The sequence below is a fragment of the Haliotis cracherodii genome, unplaced genomic scaffold (genome assembly GCF_022045235.1).
Source record: "Haliotis cracherodii isolate W230 unplaced genomic scaffold, xgHalCrac1.p SCAF_2, whole genome shotgun sequence".
Lineage (NCBI taxonomy): Eukaryota > Metazoa > Mollusca > Gastropoda > Lepetellida > Haliotidae > Haliotis > Haliotis cracherodii.
The window spans coordinates 68,751,781-68,770,436 of record NW_027266275.1 but is presented as its reverse complement, the minus strand read 5'-3'; the positions used below and the strand labels follow the sequence as shown (position 1 = coordinate 68,770,436).

Sequence of the window (18,656 nt, the reverse complement as noted above, 5' to 3'; positions counted from 1 at the left end):
TTATTTTATTAAGAACGCGACAATTATTGTTTCAACATGTGTAGGTTTCAAACAGAGAATATTCGTTAGGAACAGGACATCTGTCTGAATCGTCTCATTGAATTAGTTTGCTGTTAATTAGAGCCATCCTACTGTGCGCTGTGATTGACTAAGTCACCAACTATGAAGAATCGGAACATATATAAAGCTTTACATTTAAACACATCACAACAGTTGAATTTCTCAGCTTCAAGGACAATGAAGACCTTTTTCGCATTTGTAGTCGCTGTTGTAGCAAGCCAAGGTGAGTGTTTTAAATGGCCATGCCTTCTTACTATCCACTTCTCAGTAGATACGATGGTCGTGGCTAAGGCGCCGCAATATGATATTTACGGAAATCCAATTATATGCATTAATTCTTTTTCTGATGTGTTCGAATCTAAACATATTTTTATTACTGAAGTTGACGCGTTGACGTTTTATATTGACATGTTTTCAGCTATGACCCTGTCGACACAGGATGGAAATGATGAGTGCGCTGATTGCATCGCTTTCATTACTGATCGCCAGGAGATGGAACTCGAATCGATTGTACGTAAATAATACCGACTATAACCCATGATGGTTCGTAAAAATCGTACTATTTCCAAACGTGCCCACTAACATATACGTACATGTTTAGAACATTATCTTTTTGATTATACACTAATGGTTTATACCCCTACCCTCAATATAATACTTAAAGTAATGGGACCAGTCAACCAAGTGTTCGTTTCGGAATCTACATCTGAATTTTTCAATTTCCCCAAATAACTGGCATCTCTCCAGTCGTTGGTAGAATATTGTACTGTACCCTACTCTCATATATTTATCAGTATTCTCCTACACATAGATCTATTACTACATACAATTAAAGATAAGTCTACCCCAGAACGTAAGGAGGTAAACATGTCACAAATACACTCATGTCTCTTCTCCAGATCTAATGTACTGAGTTTTTATATAACATGTGTTTCAGGAAGAACAGGAAGCAAAAATGAACAACGTCTGTTCTTCAATGGAACCCAGCAAGGTGGAAGAGGTGAGATAAATAATAGTTCTCAATAGTAAACAAACGGATTTCATAAACAACAAGATCAGATGTTTCATTGAAAAGAGCAATGTACTGAATATATCACAAGGTAGATAATTAAAAAGGAACAATAATCTATATTCATAGCAAACTGTGTTGATCCTTAACGCTGTGAATTAGATAAACTAATATTCTTGAGGCTAATATTATAAAAACGCGTATTTGCAGTGTAAGACAAAAGTGCAGAAAATATGCCAGAAGAAGAAGGACAAAGTCAACAGTCAGGTAACTGTTAACTTTTACATCATCCTGCTCCAATCAATGGACTTATCATGAAGCACAAGATTGCGTCAGCTTACATTTGCATATACTGACATCATGAAAAAGGTGATTAATGCAAAAAGTTCAGGAATGTACCAATCAGATGGAATTTAGATACCCGGGGAAGGAGAGGAAAACTCTATATCAGCATTTCAGCTTACATTTCTTTTATCAGAATAATAACCTTTACTATGTTTTCACTGAGTTACACAAAATGATGAGGATTGGACTATGATTTTACCCTTTAACTCTTTAATTATTATTGTACACTGCGAGGAAGCAAAAGGATTGGGTTTTACAACATATCATGTAATTGTGTCCACCTTCACAGACCCCTGAAGCCATCTGTAAAGCCACCAAGTACTGCCCGTCGCTTGATACGGCCAACATGAACATACCTACAAACAAGGCAAGATTAATACTTAGTACCAGTCCTCTAGTCAACAGGTTTAGTGAGTATAACTCATCAAACTTACACACAATCAAATGAATGTCTTAACGTGTTCATGATTTGTACAATTTATTTGGTTAAAAAGTAGGTTCGTCTTTCGTCACACTTATTGCGCTGCAATATTATTGTTACATTGGTTACAGACGAAAGTTTAAAAACTGTAGTTATAATGATGCATTCAATTTGTCATTTCATGTTTCGTAGGTTCAAGGGAGAGGGCGATGCAAGGACTGCAAGAACTTTCTCAAAGACGTCAAAGAAAGGCAAATGGACACTGTTGTGAGTGACAAATATTGAGAAGGTTTAATCACACCTATGTTGGTCTGGCACATTTGCATTATTTCCCCAAATACATAAAATATGTACCATCTTGTTTTAAGTTAAATTAACAAATCGTACACGTTGATGTAATGCAATCATAAAATCATAACTACGTGTAGGTAAAAACTTTTCTTTTACAGGCCTCTGTAAATGAACTGATCGAAACCATGTTCTGTGAAAAGCTCAGCGAAGACCGCCAGGAACAGGTGTGTATATAGTTATCCAATCATTGTTCAGTTTTCTGATTATGATATAAATTCAGTAATTCTTTCCTTATTGTAGTCCTAGACAATCCATGTGATTGACACCATGAGTATCGGATACAATTAGGTGCACCATCCAAGTCAGCTAGCCTGACCATCTGATCCCGTAGGTCGCCCCTCATATTGTGTTACAGTTAATTTCATAATCAGTCATGATATATGTTCTTATATCATTATATAATGTGTGTATGTATACAATTTCACATTCATCTAATTATGTTAGAGCATTCTGTGTACTCTGTTTCAGTGTGCTGACTTTCTAGATGCAGCAATCGAAATGGAAATCGAGCTACTAGATTTGGTGGTAAGTAAATGTTGGATGTATAAGTGAGATACTCATTGTTTTGATATATACAAAAACTTACACTTGACAGACATATATGTCGATTTCTGTAGACATATCCATTAAGGACACTTATAAATATGTATGATCGGAATGAAGTATAAAACCTGGATAGTTAGAGTTAAAAGACTACTGTTTATTTAATTTTAAAAATGTAAAAGAATGGAACATTTTTTTATTACAGAATGTTAAAACGTCATGCAACCGACTTGGTATGTGTGGTGCCAACTAGTTGTAAGGTGAGTTGTATTGAACGTGATATAGGCGAGGTAAGGTGAAGTGAGGCGGGATGAGTTTTAACATCGCGTTCAAGATTATTGCACTCCATGTGGCGGCTTGTTCTTGTCCGGACTTTATAGTGCTTGCTCACTGAGATGCCATGTCGCAGTTTCACATAGAAACCCCACTATGACACAATTATACTCAGACACCAAGCCGGCCAGTGCTTGTTGATGGTTGATGTTGCGCTAAAGCACACACGGGTGCTTTTGAACATTGCTATTTTCCTTTTACAAATTGAAATTATGTACTGTTTCGTGTTGGTTCCCAAATTGAAATAGTATGTTAATCCAGAAATCAAAACGTAAAAGAACTTCTTGTTGAACCAACAAAGAACCAGCATGTTGTATACAATCAACAAATGAATTACAAAAATTAACTAGGTTTACAAATCAGGACAAATTACTCCACAGTAATTTTAATGGCGCCTCGGGCAGACGCCCTGTCCAATACACCACGGAGGTTTTCCTTCTGTCTACGCAATAGTTACAGCGCTGTCTGAGGAACAAGTTTCGGTTGGAACTATTGACTGTTTGTTTCGTTTACTTCAACGCCACAATCAGCACTATTCCAGCTATATGAAGGCCTGTCTGAACCAGACACGCAATCAGCCAAATTACCGAGCCTGGCCAATCGACCCATTAAATCGCCTCTAACAACCAGCATAGGTTGATTGGGAGAAATACTTACTCTGGACCAACTGTCTTCTGCTCACCGGACGGATGCTCTGTCCACTTTCCTGATAACTAGTCATGATATGGAATATTCTTACAATATTACACATGACACGGTTAACTTTAGTGAGTATTTTTGGTATTGCAGATGCTGACAATGCTGCCTCTCGATCCTTCATCGCCCACGAACAACGTCACCTGTAAAACATTGTCAATAAAACTTTGCATTTGTCCAGAGAACTGTTGTTGCTTGGACGTTTATGTGAGATATGGAGATCATTTGTTGAACCTGTGTCATATAATAGGCACGTGAAAATTATTTAGCAATCGAATCCTAGTGGAACGCCATTTATCATACCATACATAACATAGACTCTCGACAGTCAAGAACGCAAAGAAATTGGTCCAGGCTGGTTAACTGATGATCAAATGAAACTACTTTAACACGTTTTTCTATTATCGTTCTATTTTGAGGATAGAGGAAGTGAGTTGGGTTTGGTTTGTCCAAGGAACGCAACTCTGCACGGCGAATAGCGGCGCCTCAGACGACTGAACCAATCGCATCCTCATCCTTGAGGATAGACCATTATGCGGTGAACTAAATACTCAGAACCAGACATTATACCATTAAAGGAGGAGACACATGTATACAGGATCAAGACAAATGAACATAATAAGTTGTCACCAGTTAATTCCTGAAACAAATTGAAATAAAACAGTTAATGGCAAATGAACCCATTACGATTACTATTTTCAACAAATATCCTAAGAAGATAAACAGAACGAAGCTATCGCTTGTACAGCAAAGAGTGAGTGAGTTTAGGTTAACCCCTCTTTGAACAGTACGTCAGTTTCATCAGCACTCGTGATGGGTGCTATAATGCTATGCCACACATGGGTGCTCTTGAATATTAATACTCTCTTTTGATTAATTGAAATTATATTCACTGCTCAACGGCTCAGTCTCATATATCCGCTTCACCCACGGGCACTTTACCGGGAATCATGTAAATGTACAGTGACAAAGACAATAAGGAGACATGTAAGGTTCAACCATTTCATTGCATGGTAACAGTGACGGTTAATCGTGACCTAGTGTCGCACAGGATATGATGTGGTAGTGGTTGCCTAGCATTGGACAATAAGTGAAGGAAACATTACATTCCTTAGAACTATTATCAGATGGATACCAGACCTATCCTTCATTTGAATGGTTAAAGCTTCACCAACGTTACAAACTTTTAACTCAGAACTTATCAACTTGAAATATTTGAATAAACTTTAATTTTAAAGTCTCTGCAATGAGCACGACCTTTCACGGGGCACAAAGTGCTCTTGTCTCACAAGGTAAGAGATTCAGTCTAACTAGTGGTCTGGTGACTCTCTTGGAACATCTCCTTTCAGTCTCTTCACATTCCTGCTGTAGTACAGTTGGTCTGGTATTCATCTTGTCAGGCACTGATAATGATGTACTCGTAGTGTCTTGATGGTCATCTGGCTTGCACTGCTCAGTTGTCTTGTTGCTGGACATTACTGAATCTCACTTACAGTCACGGTCTCTGCCGACCTAGTAGTTTCCTCCAACATATGAGTGAATGAGGAATGAGTATGGTTTTACGCCACTTCTATATTTCAACAATATCACGAAAGGGACACCGGAACATGGGCTTCATGCATTGTACTCAGGTGGGAATAAAACCCGGGTGTTCGACATGACGAACTAACAATTTTACCATTAGGCTACCTCATCGTCTCTGTGATGTGAAGAACTAGATATCAATATGAATAAGGACGTTTGGTTAAAATAGAGACCAGAAAAATCCATAAGTCCATAAGACAGTATTATCGAAGTAAGTGGTGGTGGTTGTGTATCAGTTCTTCGCTCGTATATCAATCTTGCGATCACAACCAAATGAGGACACCAAATATAAAGTGCCGACCCGGCATTCGAACACTGGCTGCCTGTGTAAAGTGTGAGCATACTAGAGACTATTAATAGTATGGTATAGATTATAGAACGAGACATTATGTATTAACATGAAAAGCAGAAAGCAGTCACATCATGAGAAGCATGATATACTATGCAAAAAGGTGAACAGACTAAAGGGATCATCGCTACTAACTCTTACATGTACTTGAAATACCTGACAAGCTTCAATGAACCATGTATAAAAATAAATATTGCATCTTATTACACTTCATAACCTTGTTTGTTTTGTTTATATTTAATTCACTTACTTTATTTGAATGTTCGTATTTTTCTGGTTGTTATTTCCTTTTATTTCCACCAACTGCCGTTCTTTTAATACTTTTCTCAATTACCTCAGTACAAAATTTCTTGGAGGCTTTAATGCGAGGTGTTCAGATTATATACACATTTAGAGTACTGTTTATAACATGACGCATGGTACCTCATTTCTGTACATACTGGGTCCGAGTACCCAATACGGGTCTCTTGTTTTCTCTTCAAGGATCCATTTTGGTTTTGATCGCCTTCATATATTTAGTCCTGTCCATTTGTAACCTAGATCAGAAGATGTTTGAGACTTTAATTCGACGTGGGAACCAGTTCCATGCCTTGAAGAAGAAGGTGTGCAAACAAGAAATGCCAAAAAAATCTGTACCATCATGCCAAACCATATGAGACAGGTATCAAGCGACCAAGATGAGCGTCACTTTGATCAAGAGTTTAGGAAGCACATTGAGGCACACGTAGAAAGGATACGTTTGGACATAGAGCACTGACCAGTCATCAGTTGATCTTCTAACAAGTCAAGGGAAAAAAACATCAATTTGCAAAACCCTAATACGCAACAAGGCTGTTGCAGTTGCAGTTGTTAGTCCAGTATCAGCAAATCTGCAGAAGATGATGTCCATCAGTGAAAGATATAGTTCAGACTGGCGGTTTTCTTTCTCTCTTTCCAAGAGCCAGATAGTCAGATATAGTGACAGAAAAGCAGCTGCTTCTAGTGTTGTACTCTATGGACGTGATATCCCAGTGACAAATGAGCTTAAGCACGTTGGTTATATTGAACACTGAATTTAACTCATGGTAGAGAACTCTGGAGAGCTGCTCAAAGATGAAAGCATCAGCCATGGCACTCGTCAAATCGGAACTGCATGAACGCGCTCTAAACCCAAGGACAAGCTCAAAACTTATTACGCCAATTTGTATCCCAAAGGCTATGTTTGGGTGTTATGGTCGATGATTTCCAAGGCAGAAATTCTGGCTATAGAAAGAGCACAGAGGTCCATTCTCAAAATGGCACAGGGACTTCCACGTCATACTAGGTCTGACATAGTTAATGCTCTTCTCGGCTGGCTCCCCATAGAATCACTTATCAACATCAGGAAACTATTCTTTCTTGGCCACCTCTCTCATTGTTCTAATCATCTGCTTTCTAAGAAGGTTTTTATGACTCGTATCTCCATGTATATACATAAGTGTTCATCCAAAAGTAAGATCTTTGTCCCAGACATATATCGCATCCTCCACAAGTATTCATTATCCTGTCACCCTGAGGCATTTCTTAGTTCCAGTACATCCCTGGAGCGGAAAATATGGAAAAGGACAGTCAAAGAAGCCGTGAATACTTTTGAAGTACCAGCATGGCGGGAAAGACTTTCATCAGAAACTGACACTGTGAACTTTGAGAGTATTCATCCGGATGTGACCCCACACATGGCGAGGAGGACAGCTCGAGAGTGTCCTGACGTAAAGGCAGCTGCCTGTTTTGCTGTCCACATTTGGGCGATGTGGAGACCGGGGAAATTACATGGTATCTGTTCACACTGTGGTATCAACTACCATGACTTACTGACTCACGTACGGTGCCACTGTGTGAGTAAGAGAACAATAAGAGAGAACTTATGGTGTGACATTGTGTGTATAGGTCCCGTTGACATCAGCGTTGAACTCCACAACAAATCAGGCTATGTTTGCTGTCCTGTAAGCCACCTTTGGATACAGATCCAGATACCAGTCGCTCTTACTCACGAAGTGAAATTCGAGGACTATACCCCTTTCATTATATGGACGGAATTTACTAACAAAATCCGTTACCACAGTGGTATATGGTGGTATTCTCTGACAATGTAATAATTTTCATGTAATTATCTTTAATATTATACCTTGTAACTCTCCTATATACTTTTAATTACCTCTGCACAAAGTTTCTTGGAGGCTTTCATGCGAGGAATTCATATTATATACACATTTAGAGTACTGTTTTAAAACATGAGGCATGGTACCGCGCTTCTGTACATGCTGGGTCCGGGTTCCCAATCTATAATAAAATCTGGTCATCTCTTTATAGTCGTGCATCCTGTAAAGATTTGTCAGCATTTGTATCACATCTGATAAGGGTCTCTTGTTTTGTCTTCAAGGATGTTTCATCACCAATAACTTTAGTCTTTTTAATGATGACACACTCCTCAGGAAGTAAATGATTTGATCGCCTTCATACGTTTTGTCCTGAGTTATTTAGGATCTAAGAACAATCCTTGTCACTTTAAGGGATGGTTAAGAGGTTGATACATCTGTATCTCCATGTTGAGGGGATGGTTCACAGGTAAACACATCTGCCTCCCCATCAACATGTCGTAAACACACCGGACACCATGAACTGTACGTTCCATAAACCGTCGATTGCAGTAGCGGCGATAAATTGCGTGCCACTGCACTTGGACGGCGTAAGACTTTGATTATACAAAGAAGGTATAAGAAGCCGTTCCCAGGCGAAACTATAATGTGTATGTCACCAGGATATAGTTCGAATGTTGCCGATTGCTTTCTAATCAATAAAATAAAATAAAATAAAATCTACTAAAAATGTACTGGCATAAACAATTCAGAAACAACAAATACAGAACCCACCTAGATAAAACACGTCAAACAATAATACACAAACTGCCAGGTCTATTTGGAATTAATTAAAACACAAATGATTACATGCAACTGAATTGTTAAGGCAATGGAAACTAAACACTCACTTATGTTGTAATTAATCAGGTGTGAAACTGGAAAGTAAAGTTGATAAATGAACAATTCAAACGCCTTCCATACATCAGTATGACGTGTTTCACATATCATTTACAATCTAATCAACTCGGTTCTCGTTATCTACCCAAGCAGAATACAAGGTTCACCGCACAATGAGTTATCGTTTGAATAAATAAGAACACTCTTTTGAATGCAGTGTGCGTACATTATGCTGTTTGATAGTATACACTCGACAAGGGATTTTGACAAACGTTGTCAAAAGGTTACTAAGCTGAAAACAGTCGCCGAAACACTGCAAAACTTAAGGTATAAATCTATAAAATACATCACCATCGAATAATCATTTTTTTTTTTTTTTCAATTTTAGCAACAATAAGAAATGTGTTTACGCTTTCTTTTGCCCGAAAGTTTAGATCTCTTGACAAATTCTCAAGAAGAATACATGCAAGCGTTTATAGGAAAGACGTTTCTGTTTATCGCCTGACTTTTGGAGAGTGAGTGAGAGAGTGAGTGAATTTGGTTTTACACCGCTTTTAGCAATAGTGAGGAATGGATCCCGGGTTTTCGGCGTGACGAGCGAATGCTTTATCAACTAGGCTATCTCACCGCCCCACTGACTTTTGTAGAATTGGCAATGTCAGCTAATTGACATAGTTTAGTAATCAAGTAGATGCAAAACAAATTCAGTCAGCTGTTGACTAGTTACGACTCTTGAGTTCTTTCGTCATGTCAATTGATTGTAGGGTGTATCACCATGGTCAACAGTAGGTGGCAAAGAGATCTAATCGAGAGAGATATCAAAAACAGGTTATTTTATTAAGAACGCGACAATTATTGTCTCAACATGTGTAGGTTTCAAACAGAGAATATTCGTTAAGAACAGGACATCTGTCTGAATCGTCTCATTGAATTAGTTTGCTATTAATTAGAGCCATCCTACTGTGCGCTGTGATTGACTAAGTCACCAACTATGAAGAATCGGAACATATATAAAGCTTTACATTTAAACACATCACAACAGTTGAATTTCTCAGCTTCAAGGACAATGAAGACCTTTTTCGCATTTGTAGTCGCTGTTGTAGCAAGCCAAGGTGAGTGGTTTAAATGGCCATGCCTTCTTAGTATCCACTTCTCAGTAGATACCATGGTCGTTGCTAAGGCGAAGCAATATGATATTTACGGAAATCCAATTATATGCATTAATTCTTTTTCTGATGTGTTCGAATCTAAACATATTTACATTAATCATTTTTTGACTAAAGTTGACGCGTTGACGTTTTATATTGACATGTTTTCAGCTATGGCCATGTCGATACAGGATGGAAATGATGAGTGCGCTGATTGCATCGCTTTCATTACTGATCGCCAGGAGATGGAACTCGAATCGATTGTACGTAAATAAATGGCATCTGTCCAGTCGTTGGTAGAATATTGTACTGAAGCCTACTCTCATATATTTATCAGTATTCTATCTACTACAAATAGATCTATTACTACATATATATTTAGAGGTAAGTCTACCCCAGAACGTAAGGAGGTAAACATGTCACAAATACACTCATGTCTCTTCTCCAGATCTATTGTACTGAGTTTTTATATAACATGTGTTTCAGGAAGAACAGGAAGCAAAAATGAACAACGTCTGTTCTTCAATGGAACCCAGCAAGGTGGAAGAGGTGAGATAAATAATAGTTCTCAATAGTAAACAAACAGATTTCATAAACAACAAGATCAGATGTTTCATTGAAAAGAGCTATGTACTGAATATATCACAAGGTAGATAATTAAAAATGTACAATAATCTATATTCATAGAAAACTGTGTTGATCCTTAACGCTGTGAATTAGATAAAATAGTATTCTTGAGGCTAATATTGTAAAACGCGTATTTGCAGTGTAAGACAAAAGTGCAGAAAATATGCCAGAAGAAGAAGGACAAAGTCAACAGTCAGGTAATTGTTAACTTTTACATCATCCGAAATCCTGCTCCAATCAATGGACTAATCATGAAGCACAAGATTGCGTCAGCTAACATTTGCATATACTGACATCATGAAAAGGGTGATTGATGCAAAAAGTTCAGGAATGTACCAATCAGATGGAATTTAGATACCCGGGGAAGGAGATGGAAAACTCTATATCAGCATTTCAGCTTACATTTCCTTTATCAGAATAATAACCTTTACTATGTTTTCACTGAGTTACACAAAATGATGAGGATTGGACTATGATTTTACCCTTTAACTCTATAATTATTACTGTACACTGCGAGTAAGCAAAAGGATTGGGTTTTACAACATATCATGTAATTGTGTTCACCTTCACAGAGCCCTGAAGCCATCTGTAAAGACACTAAGTACTGTCCGTCGCTTGATACCGCCAACATGAACACACCTACAAACAAGGCAAGATTAATACCTAGTACCAGTCCTCTTGTCAACAGGTTTACTGGGTATAACTCATCAAACTTACTCACAATCAAATGAATGTCTTAACGTGTTCATGATTTGTACAATTTATTTGGTTAGAAAGTAGGTTCGTCTTTCGTCACACTTTTTGTGCTGCAATATTATTGTTACATTGGTTACAATCGAAAGTTTAAAAACTGTAGGCATAATGATAATGATGCATTCAATTTGTCATTTCATGTTTCGTAGGTTCAAGGGAGAGGGCGATGCAAGGACTGCAAGAACTTTCTCAAAGACGTCAAAGAAAGGCAAATGGACACTGTTGTGAGTGACAAATATTGAGAAGGTTTATCACTCCTATGTTGGTCTGGCACATTTGCATTATTTCCCCAAATACATAAAATATGTACCATCTTGTTTTAAGTTACATTAAAAAATCGTACACGTTGATGTAATGCAATCATAAAATCATGACTACGTGTAGTTAAAAACTTTTCTTTTACAGGCCTCTGTAAATGAACTGATCGAAACCATGTTCTGTGAAAAGCTCAGCGAAGACCGCCAGGAACAGGTGTGTATATAGTTATCCAATCATTGTTCAGTTTTCTGATTATGATATAAATTCAGTAGTTCTTTCCTTAGTGTAGTCCTAGACAATCCATGTGTTTGACACCATGAGTATCGGATACAATGACGTGCATCACCCAAGTCAGCTAGCCTGACCATCTGATCCCGAGGGTCGCCCCTCATATTGTGTTACAGTTAATTTCATAATCAGTCATGGTATATATATATTCTTATATCATTATATAATGTGTGTATGTATACAATTTCACATTCATCTAATTATGTTTGAGCATTTTGTGTACTCTGTTTCAGTGTGCTGACTTTCTAGATGCAGCAATCGAAATGGAAATCGAGCTACTAGATTTGGTTGTAAGTAAATGTTGGATGTATAAGTGAGATACTCATTGTTTTGATATATACATAAACTTACACTTTACAGCCATATATGTCGATTTCTTTACACATATCCATTAAGGACACTTATAAATATGTATGATCAGAATGAAGTATAAAACCTGGATAGTTAGAGTTAAAAGACTACTGTTTATTTAATCAAAAATATGTAAAAGAATGGAACACTTTTTTATTACAGAATGTTAAAACGTCATGCAACCGACTTGGTATGTGTGGTGCCAACTAGTTGTAAGGTGAGTTGTATTGAATATGATATAGGCGAGGTAAGGTGAAGTGAGGCGGCATGAGTTTTAACATCGCGTTCAAGATTATTGCACACCATGTGGCGGCTTGTTCTTGTCCGGACTTTATAGTGCTTGCTCACTGAGGTGCCATGTCGCAGATTCACATTGAAACCCACTCTGACACATTGTACTCAGACACCGAGCCGGCCAGTGCTTGTTGATTGTTGATGTTGCGCTAAAGCACACACGGGTGCTTTTGAACATTGCTATTCTCCTTTTACAAATTGAAATTATGTACTGTTTCGTGTTGCTTCCCAAATTGAAATAGTATGTTAATCCAGAAATCTGAACGTAAAAGAACTTCGTGTTGAACCAACAAACAACCAGCATGTTGTATACAATCAACAAATGAATTACAAAAATTAACTAGGTTTACAAATCAGGACAAATTACTCCACAGTAATTACAATGGCGCCTCGGGCAGACGCCCTGTCCAATACACCACGGAGGTTTTCCTTCTGTCTACTCAATAGTTACACCGCTTTCTGAGGAACAAGTTTCGTTTGGAACTATTGACTGTTTGTTTCGTTTACTTCAACGCCACAATCAGCACTATTCCAGCTATATGAAGGCCTGTTTGAACCAGACACGCAATCAGCCAAATTACCGAGCCTGGCCACTCGGCCCATTAAGTCGCCTCTAACGACCAGCATAGGTTGATTTGGAGAAATACTTATTCTGGACCAACTGTCTTCTGCTCCCCGGACGGATGCTCTGTCCACTTTCCTGATGACTAGTCATGATATGAAATACTCTTACATTATTACACATGACACGGTTAACTTCAGTGTGTATTTTTGGTATTGCAGATGCTGACAATGCTGCCTCTCGATCCTTCATCGCCCACGAACAACGTCACCTGTAAAACACTGTCAATAAAACTTTGCATTTGACCAGAGTACTGTTGTTGCTTGGAAGATTATGTGAGATATGGAGATCATTTGTTGAACCTGTGTCATATAATAGGCACGTGAAAATTATTTAGCAATCGAATCCTAGTGGAACGCCATTTATCACACCATACATAACATAGACTCTCGACAGTCAAGAACGCAGAGAAATTGGTCCAGGCTGGTCAAATGATGATCAAATGAAAATACTTTAACACGTTTTTCTATTATCGTTCTATTTTGAGGATAGAGGAAGTGAGTTGGGTTTGGTTTGTCCAAGGAACGCAACTCTGCACGGCGAATAGCGGCGCCTCAGACGACTGAACCAATCGCATTCTCATACCTGAGGATAGACCATTATGCGGTGAACTAAATACTCAGAACCAGACATTATACCATTAAAGGAGGAGACACATGTATACAGGATCAAGACAAATGAACATTATAAGTTGTCACCAGTTAATTCCTGAAACAAATTGAAATAAAACGGTTATTGGCAAATGAACCCATTACGATTACTATTTTCAACAAATATCCTAAGAAGATAAACAGAACGAAGCTATCGCTTGTACAGCAAAGAGTGAGTGAGTTTAGGTTAACGCCTCTTTGAACAGTACGTCAGTTTCATCAGCACTCGTGATGGGTGCTATAATGCTATGACACACATGGGTGCTCTTGAATATTGATACTCTCTTTTGATTAATTGAAATTATATTCACTGCTCCACGGCTCAGTCATATGTATCCGCTTCACCCACGGGCACTTTACCGGGGATCATGTCAATGTACAGTGACAAAGACAATAAGGAGACATGTAAGGTTCGTGACCTAGTGTCGCACAGGATATGATGTGGTAGTGGTTGCCTAGCATTGGACAATAAGTGAAGGAAACATTACATTCCTTAGAACTATTATCAGATGGATACCAGACCTATCCTTCATTTGAATGGTTAAAGCTTCACCAACGTTACAAACTTTTAACTTAGAACTTATCAACTTGAAATATTTGAATAAACTTTAATTTTAAAGTCTCTGCAATGAGCATGACCTTTCACGGGGCACAAAGTGCATCTGGCTTGCACTGCTCAGTTGTCTTGTTGCTGGACATTACTGAATCTCACTTACAGTCACGGTCTCTGCCGACCTAGTAGTTTCCTCCAACATATGAGTGAGTGAGGAATGAGTATGGTTTTACGCCACTTCTATATTTCAACAATATCACGAAAGGGACACCGGAACATGGGCTTCATGCATTGTACTCAGGTGGGAATAAAACCCGGGTGTTCGCTATGACGAACTAACACTTTTACAACTAGGCTACCTCATCGTCCCTGTGATGTGAAGTACTAGGTATCAATATGAATAAGGAACATTTGGTAAAAATAAAGACCAGAAAAATCCATAAGTCCATAAGACAGTATTATCGAAGTAAGTGGTGGTGGTTGTGTATCAGTTCTTCGCTCGTATATCAATCTTGCGATCACAACCAAATGAGGACACCAAATATAAAGCCGAACACTGGCTGTCTGTGAAAAGTGTGAGCATACTAGAGACTATTAATAGTATGGTATAGATTATAGAACGAGACATTATGTATTAACATGAAAAGCAGAAAGCAGTCACATCATGAGAAGCATGATATACTGTGCAAAAAGGTGAACGGACTAAAGGGATCATGGCTACTAACTCTTACATGTACTTGAAATACCTGACCAGCTTCAATGAAACATGTATAAAAAATAAATATTGCATCTTATTACACTTCATAACATTGTTTGTTTTGTTTATATTTAATTCACTTACTTTATTTGAATGTTCATCTGGAATATAATTTTATATTAATTATAAAATATCGTTAAATATCACTGACATTAAATGTTTGGAGAATTGACATTACTTGAAGTTGATGTCATAATGCGTTATCACCCAAATCGATGTTATCCCACACCAGGGTGGTGAACACATTGCTGCGAAATCCATAGGGAACATCGGTTTCATGCTGTAAAAGCCGTATCAAGAGTCAACTGAGAAACGCCGTGTCCTAACGAGTTGAGTAGCTACTGTAATTTGGTAGACCCTTTAATGTGTCTTTAGGGCCACACCTAAAGCAAAGTGTTTTCGCATCAGCTTTCCACCACAGAGAAAAGACCAATTATGTCTTGTGAAAGAGAAAGTATTTTTCTGGTTGTTATTTCCTTTTATTTCCACCAACTGCCGTTCTTTTAATACTTTTCTCAATTACCTCAGTACAAAATTTCTTGGAGGCTTTATGCGAGGTGTTCAGATTATATACACATTTAGAGTACTGTTTATAACATGTCGCATGGTACCTCATTTCTGTACATACTGGGTCCGAGTACCCAATACGGGTCTCTTGTTTTCTCTTCAAGGATCCATTTTGGTTTTGATCGCCTTCATACATTTAGTCCTGTCCATTTGTAACCTAGATAAGAAGATGTTTTGGACTTTAATTCGACGTGGGAACCAATTCCATGCCTTGAAGCAGAAGGTGTGCAAACAAGAAATGCCCAAAACATCTGTACCATCATGCCAAACCATATGAAACAGGTATCAAGCGACCAAGATGAGCGTCACTTTGATCAAGAGTTTAGGAAGCACATACAGAGTACTGACCAGTCATCAGTTGATCTCCTAACAAGTCCAGGGAAAAAAATGTCAATTTGCAAATCCCAAAACGCAACAAGGCTGCTGGTATGGACAACATCTTTTATGAACATCTTCGATATGGTGGAAAATACCTTACAAAGTGCTTGTCAGAACTCTTTAACCTCATTATTACATCTGGATACATTCCTGCCCAATGGAAAAGAGGCACTATCATACCGTTATTCAAAGGAGGCAACATGTCTCGCGTGTTACCGGATTCCTATCGAGGGGTAACCCTATTGCCGGTATATATACAAGGTATTTGAAGTCATTGTAAGTAGTAGAATCCAACATCTCACCAACAGTAAATCCTTTCCATGTATACAACAACGTGGTTTCCAGAAAGGCCGTTCCTCGAGTGACACCTCCTTTATTGTACAAGAATCAATACTTCACTATAAAGAACGATCGGACGCCATCAACTTAGCCTTCCTAGACAGTTCAAAAGCGTTTGACACAGTATGACAACAAGGACTTTTATACAAGCTGTATCATCTTGGAATCCCAGATGCACTGTGGGGGATATTTGACAATAGCTACAAGTTCATCGAGAGCAGCGTCCTTGTTAATAACACAAGATCATACTGGTTTCCGTTATCAAGAGGTGTTCGGCAAGGAAGCGTCCTGTCGGCAAAACTCTGCCTGCTATACATAGATGAACTGTGAGAGAAACTGTCTACCAGCAAACTTGGTGCAGTGATCTTGGATATCCATGTAATGACACCCACTCAAGCGGACGATATAGCAAGTGTTAGTCCAGTATCACCAAATCTGCAGAAGATGATGACCATCTGTGAAAGAAATAGTTCAGACTGGCGGTTCTCTTTCTCTCCTTCCAAGAGCTAGATAGTCAAATATAGTGACAGAAAAGCAGCTGCTTCTAGTGTTGTACTCTATCCCAGTGACAAATGAGCTTAAGCACGTTGGTCATATTGAACACTGAATTTAACTCATGGTAGAGAACTCTGGAAACCCCAGGACAAGCTCAAAACTTATTACGGCAATTTGTATCCCAAAGGCTATGTTTGGGTGTTATGGTCGATGATTTCCAAGGCAGAAATTCGGGCTATAGAAAGAGCACAGAGGTCCATTCTCAAAATGGCACAGGGACTTCCACGTCATACTAGAACTGACATAGTTAATGCTCTTCCCGGCTGGCTCCCCATAGAATCACTTATCAACATCAGGAAACTATTCCTTCTTGACCACCTCTCTCATTGTTCTAATCATCTGCTTTCTAAGAAGGTTTTTATGACTCGTAACTCCATGTATATACATAAGTGTTCATCCACAAGTATGGGCTTTGTCCCAGACATATGTCGCATCCTCCACAAGTATTCATTATCCTGTCACCTGGAGGCATTTCTTAGTTCCAGTACATCCCTGGAGCGGTAAAAAGGGAAAAGGACAGTCAAAGAAGCCGTGAATACTTTTGAAGTACCAGCATGGCGGGAAAGACTTTCATCAGAAACTGATACTGTGAACTTTGAGAGTATTCATCCGAATGTGACCCCACACATGGCGAGGAGGAAAGCTCGAGAGTGTCCTGAGCTAAAGGCAGCTGCCTCTTTGGCTGTCCACATTTGGGCGATGTGGAGACTGGGGAAATTACATGGTATCTGTTCACACTGTGGTATTAACTACCATGACTTACTGACTCACGTACGGTGCCACTGTGTGAGTAAGAGAAAAATAAGAGAGAACTTATGGTGTGACATTGTGTGTATAGGTCCCGTTGACATCAGCGTTGAACTCCACAACAAATCAGGCTATGTTTGCTGTCCTGTAAGCCACCTTTGGATACTGATCCAGATACCAGTCGCTCTTACCCACGAAGTGAAATTCGAGGACTATACCCCTTTCATTATATGGACGGAATTTACTAACAAAATCCGTTACCACAGTGGTATATGGTGGTATTCTCTGACAATGTAATAATTTTCATGTAATTATCTTTAATATTATACCTTGTAACGCTCCTATGGAGGAATAAAAGTGAATATAAAAGTACTTCTCCCTTTCCTTTAATACTTTTAATTACCTCTGCACAAAGTTTCTTGGAGGCTCTCATGCGAGGAATTCAGATTATATACACATTTAGAGTACTGTTTTATAACATGACGCATGGTACCGCGCTTCTGTACATGCTGGGTCCGAGTTCCCAATCTATAATAAAATCTGGTCATCTCTTTTCAGTCGTGCAGGAAGTATATGATTTGATCGCCTTCATACTTTTTGTCCTGAGTTATTTTGGATCTAAGAACAAGACTTGTCATTTTAAGGGATGGCTAAGAGGTTAATACATCTGTATCTCCATGTTGAGGGGATGGTTCACAGGTAAACACATCTGCCTCTCCATCAACATGTCGTACTTGGACGGCGTAAGACTTTGATTATACAAAGAAGGTATAAGACGCCGTTCCCAGGCGAAACTATAATGTGTATGTCACCAGGATATAGTTCGAATGTTGCCGATTGCTTCTTTATCAATAAAATAAAATAAAATCTACTAAAAATGTACTGGCATAAACAATTCAGAAACAACAAATACAGAACCTACCCAGATAAAACACATCAAATCATAATACACAAACTGCCATGTCTATTTTGAATAAATTAAAACACAAATGATTACATGCAACTGAATTGTTAAGGCAATGGAAACTAAACACTCACTTATATTGTAATTAATCAGGTGTGAAACTGGAAAGTAAAGTTGATAA

The 18,656-nt window shown here is 38.4% G+C and overlaps 2 protein-coding genes across 2 annotated transcripts; both read left to right on the top strand.

Annotated features, from left to right (window-relative positions):
• Positions 1–237: 237 nt before the first annotated feature.
• LOC139469504 (uncharacterized) lies at positions 238–2,982 on the top strand. Its single transcript, XM_071251691.1, has 9 exons — positions 238–283; positions 479–570; positions 998–1,060; positions 1,280–1,336; positions 1,704–1,781; positions 2,028–2,102; positions 2,285–2,350; positions 2,655–2,711; positions 2,935–2,982. Exons 1-9 carry the CDS (start codon positions 238–240, stop codon positions 2,980–2,982), a joined length of 582 nt encoding a protein of 193 aa, XP_071107792.1.
• Positions 2,983–9,750: 6,768 nt separating this feature from the next.
• Positions 9,751–12,319, top strand: LOC139469503 (uncharacterized). The gene is made up of 9 exons (XM_071251690.1): positions 9,751–9,796; positions 10,004–10,095; positions 10,319–10,381; positions 10,600–10,656; positions 11,032–11,109; positions 11,362–11,436; positions 11,618–11,683; positions 11,992–12,048; positions 12,272–12,319. Exons 1-9 carry the CDS (start codon positions 9,751–9,753, stop codon positions 12,317–12,319), a joined length of 582 nt encoding a protein of 193 aa, XP_071107791.1.
• The last annotated feature ends 6,337 nt before the right edge of the window (positions 12,320–18,656 follow it).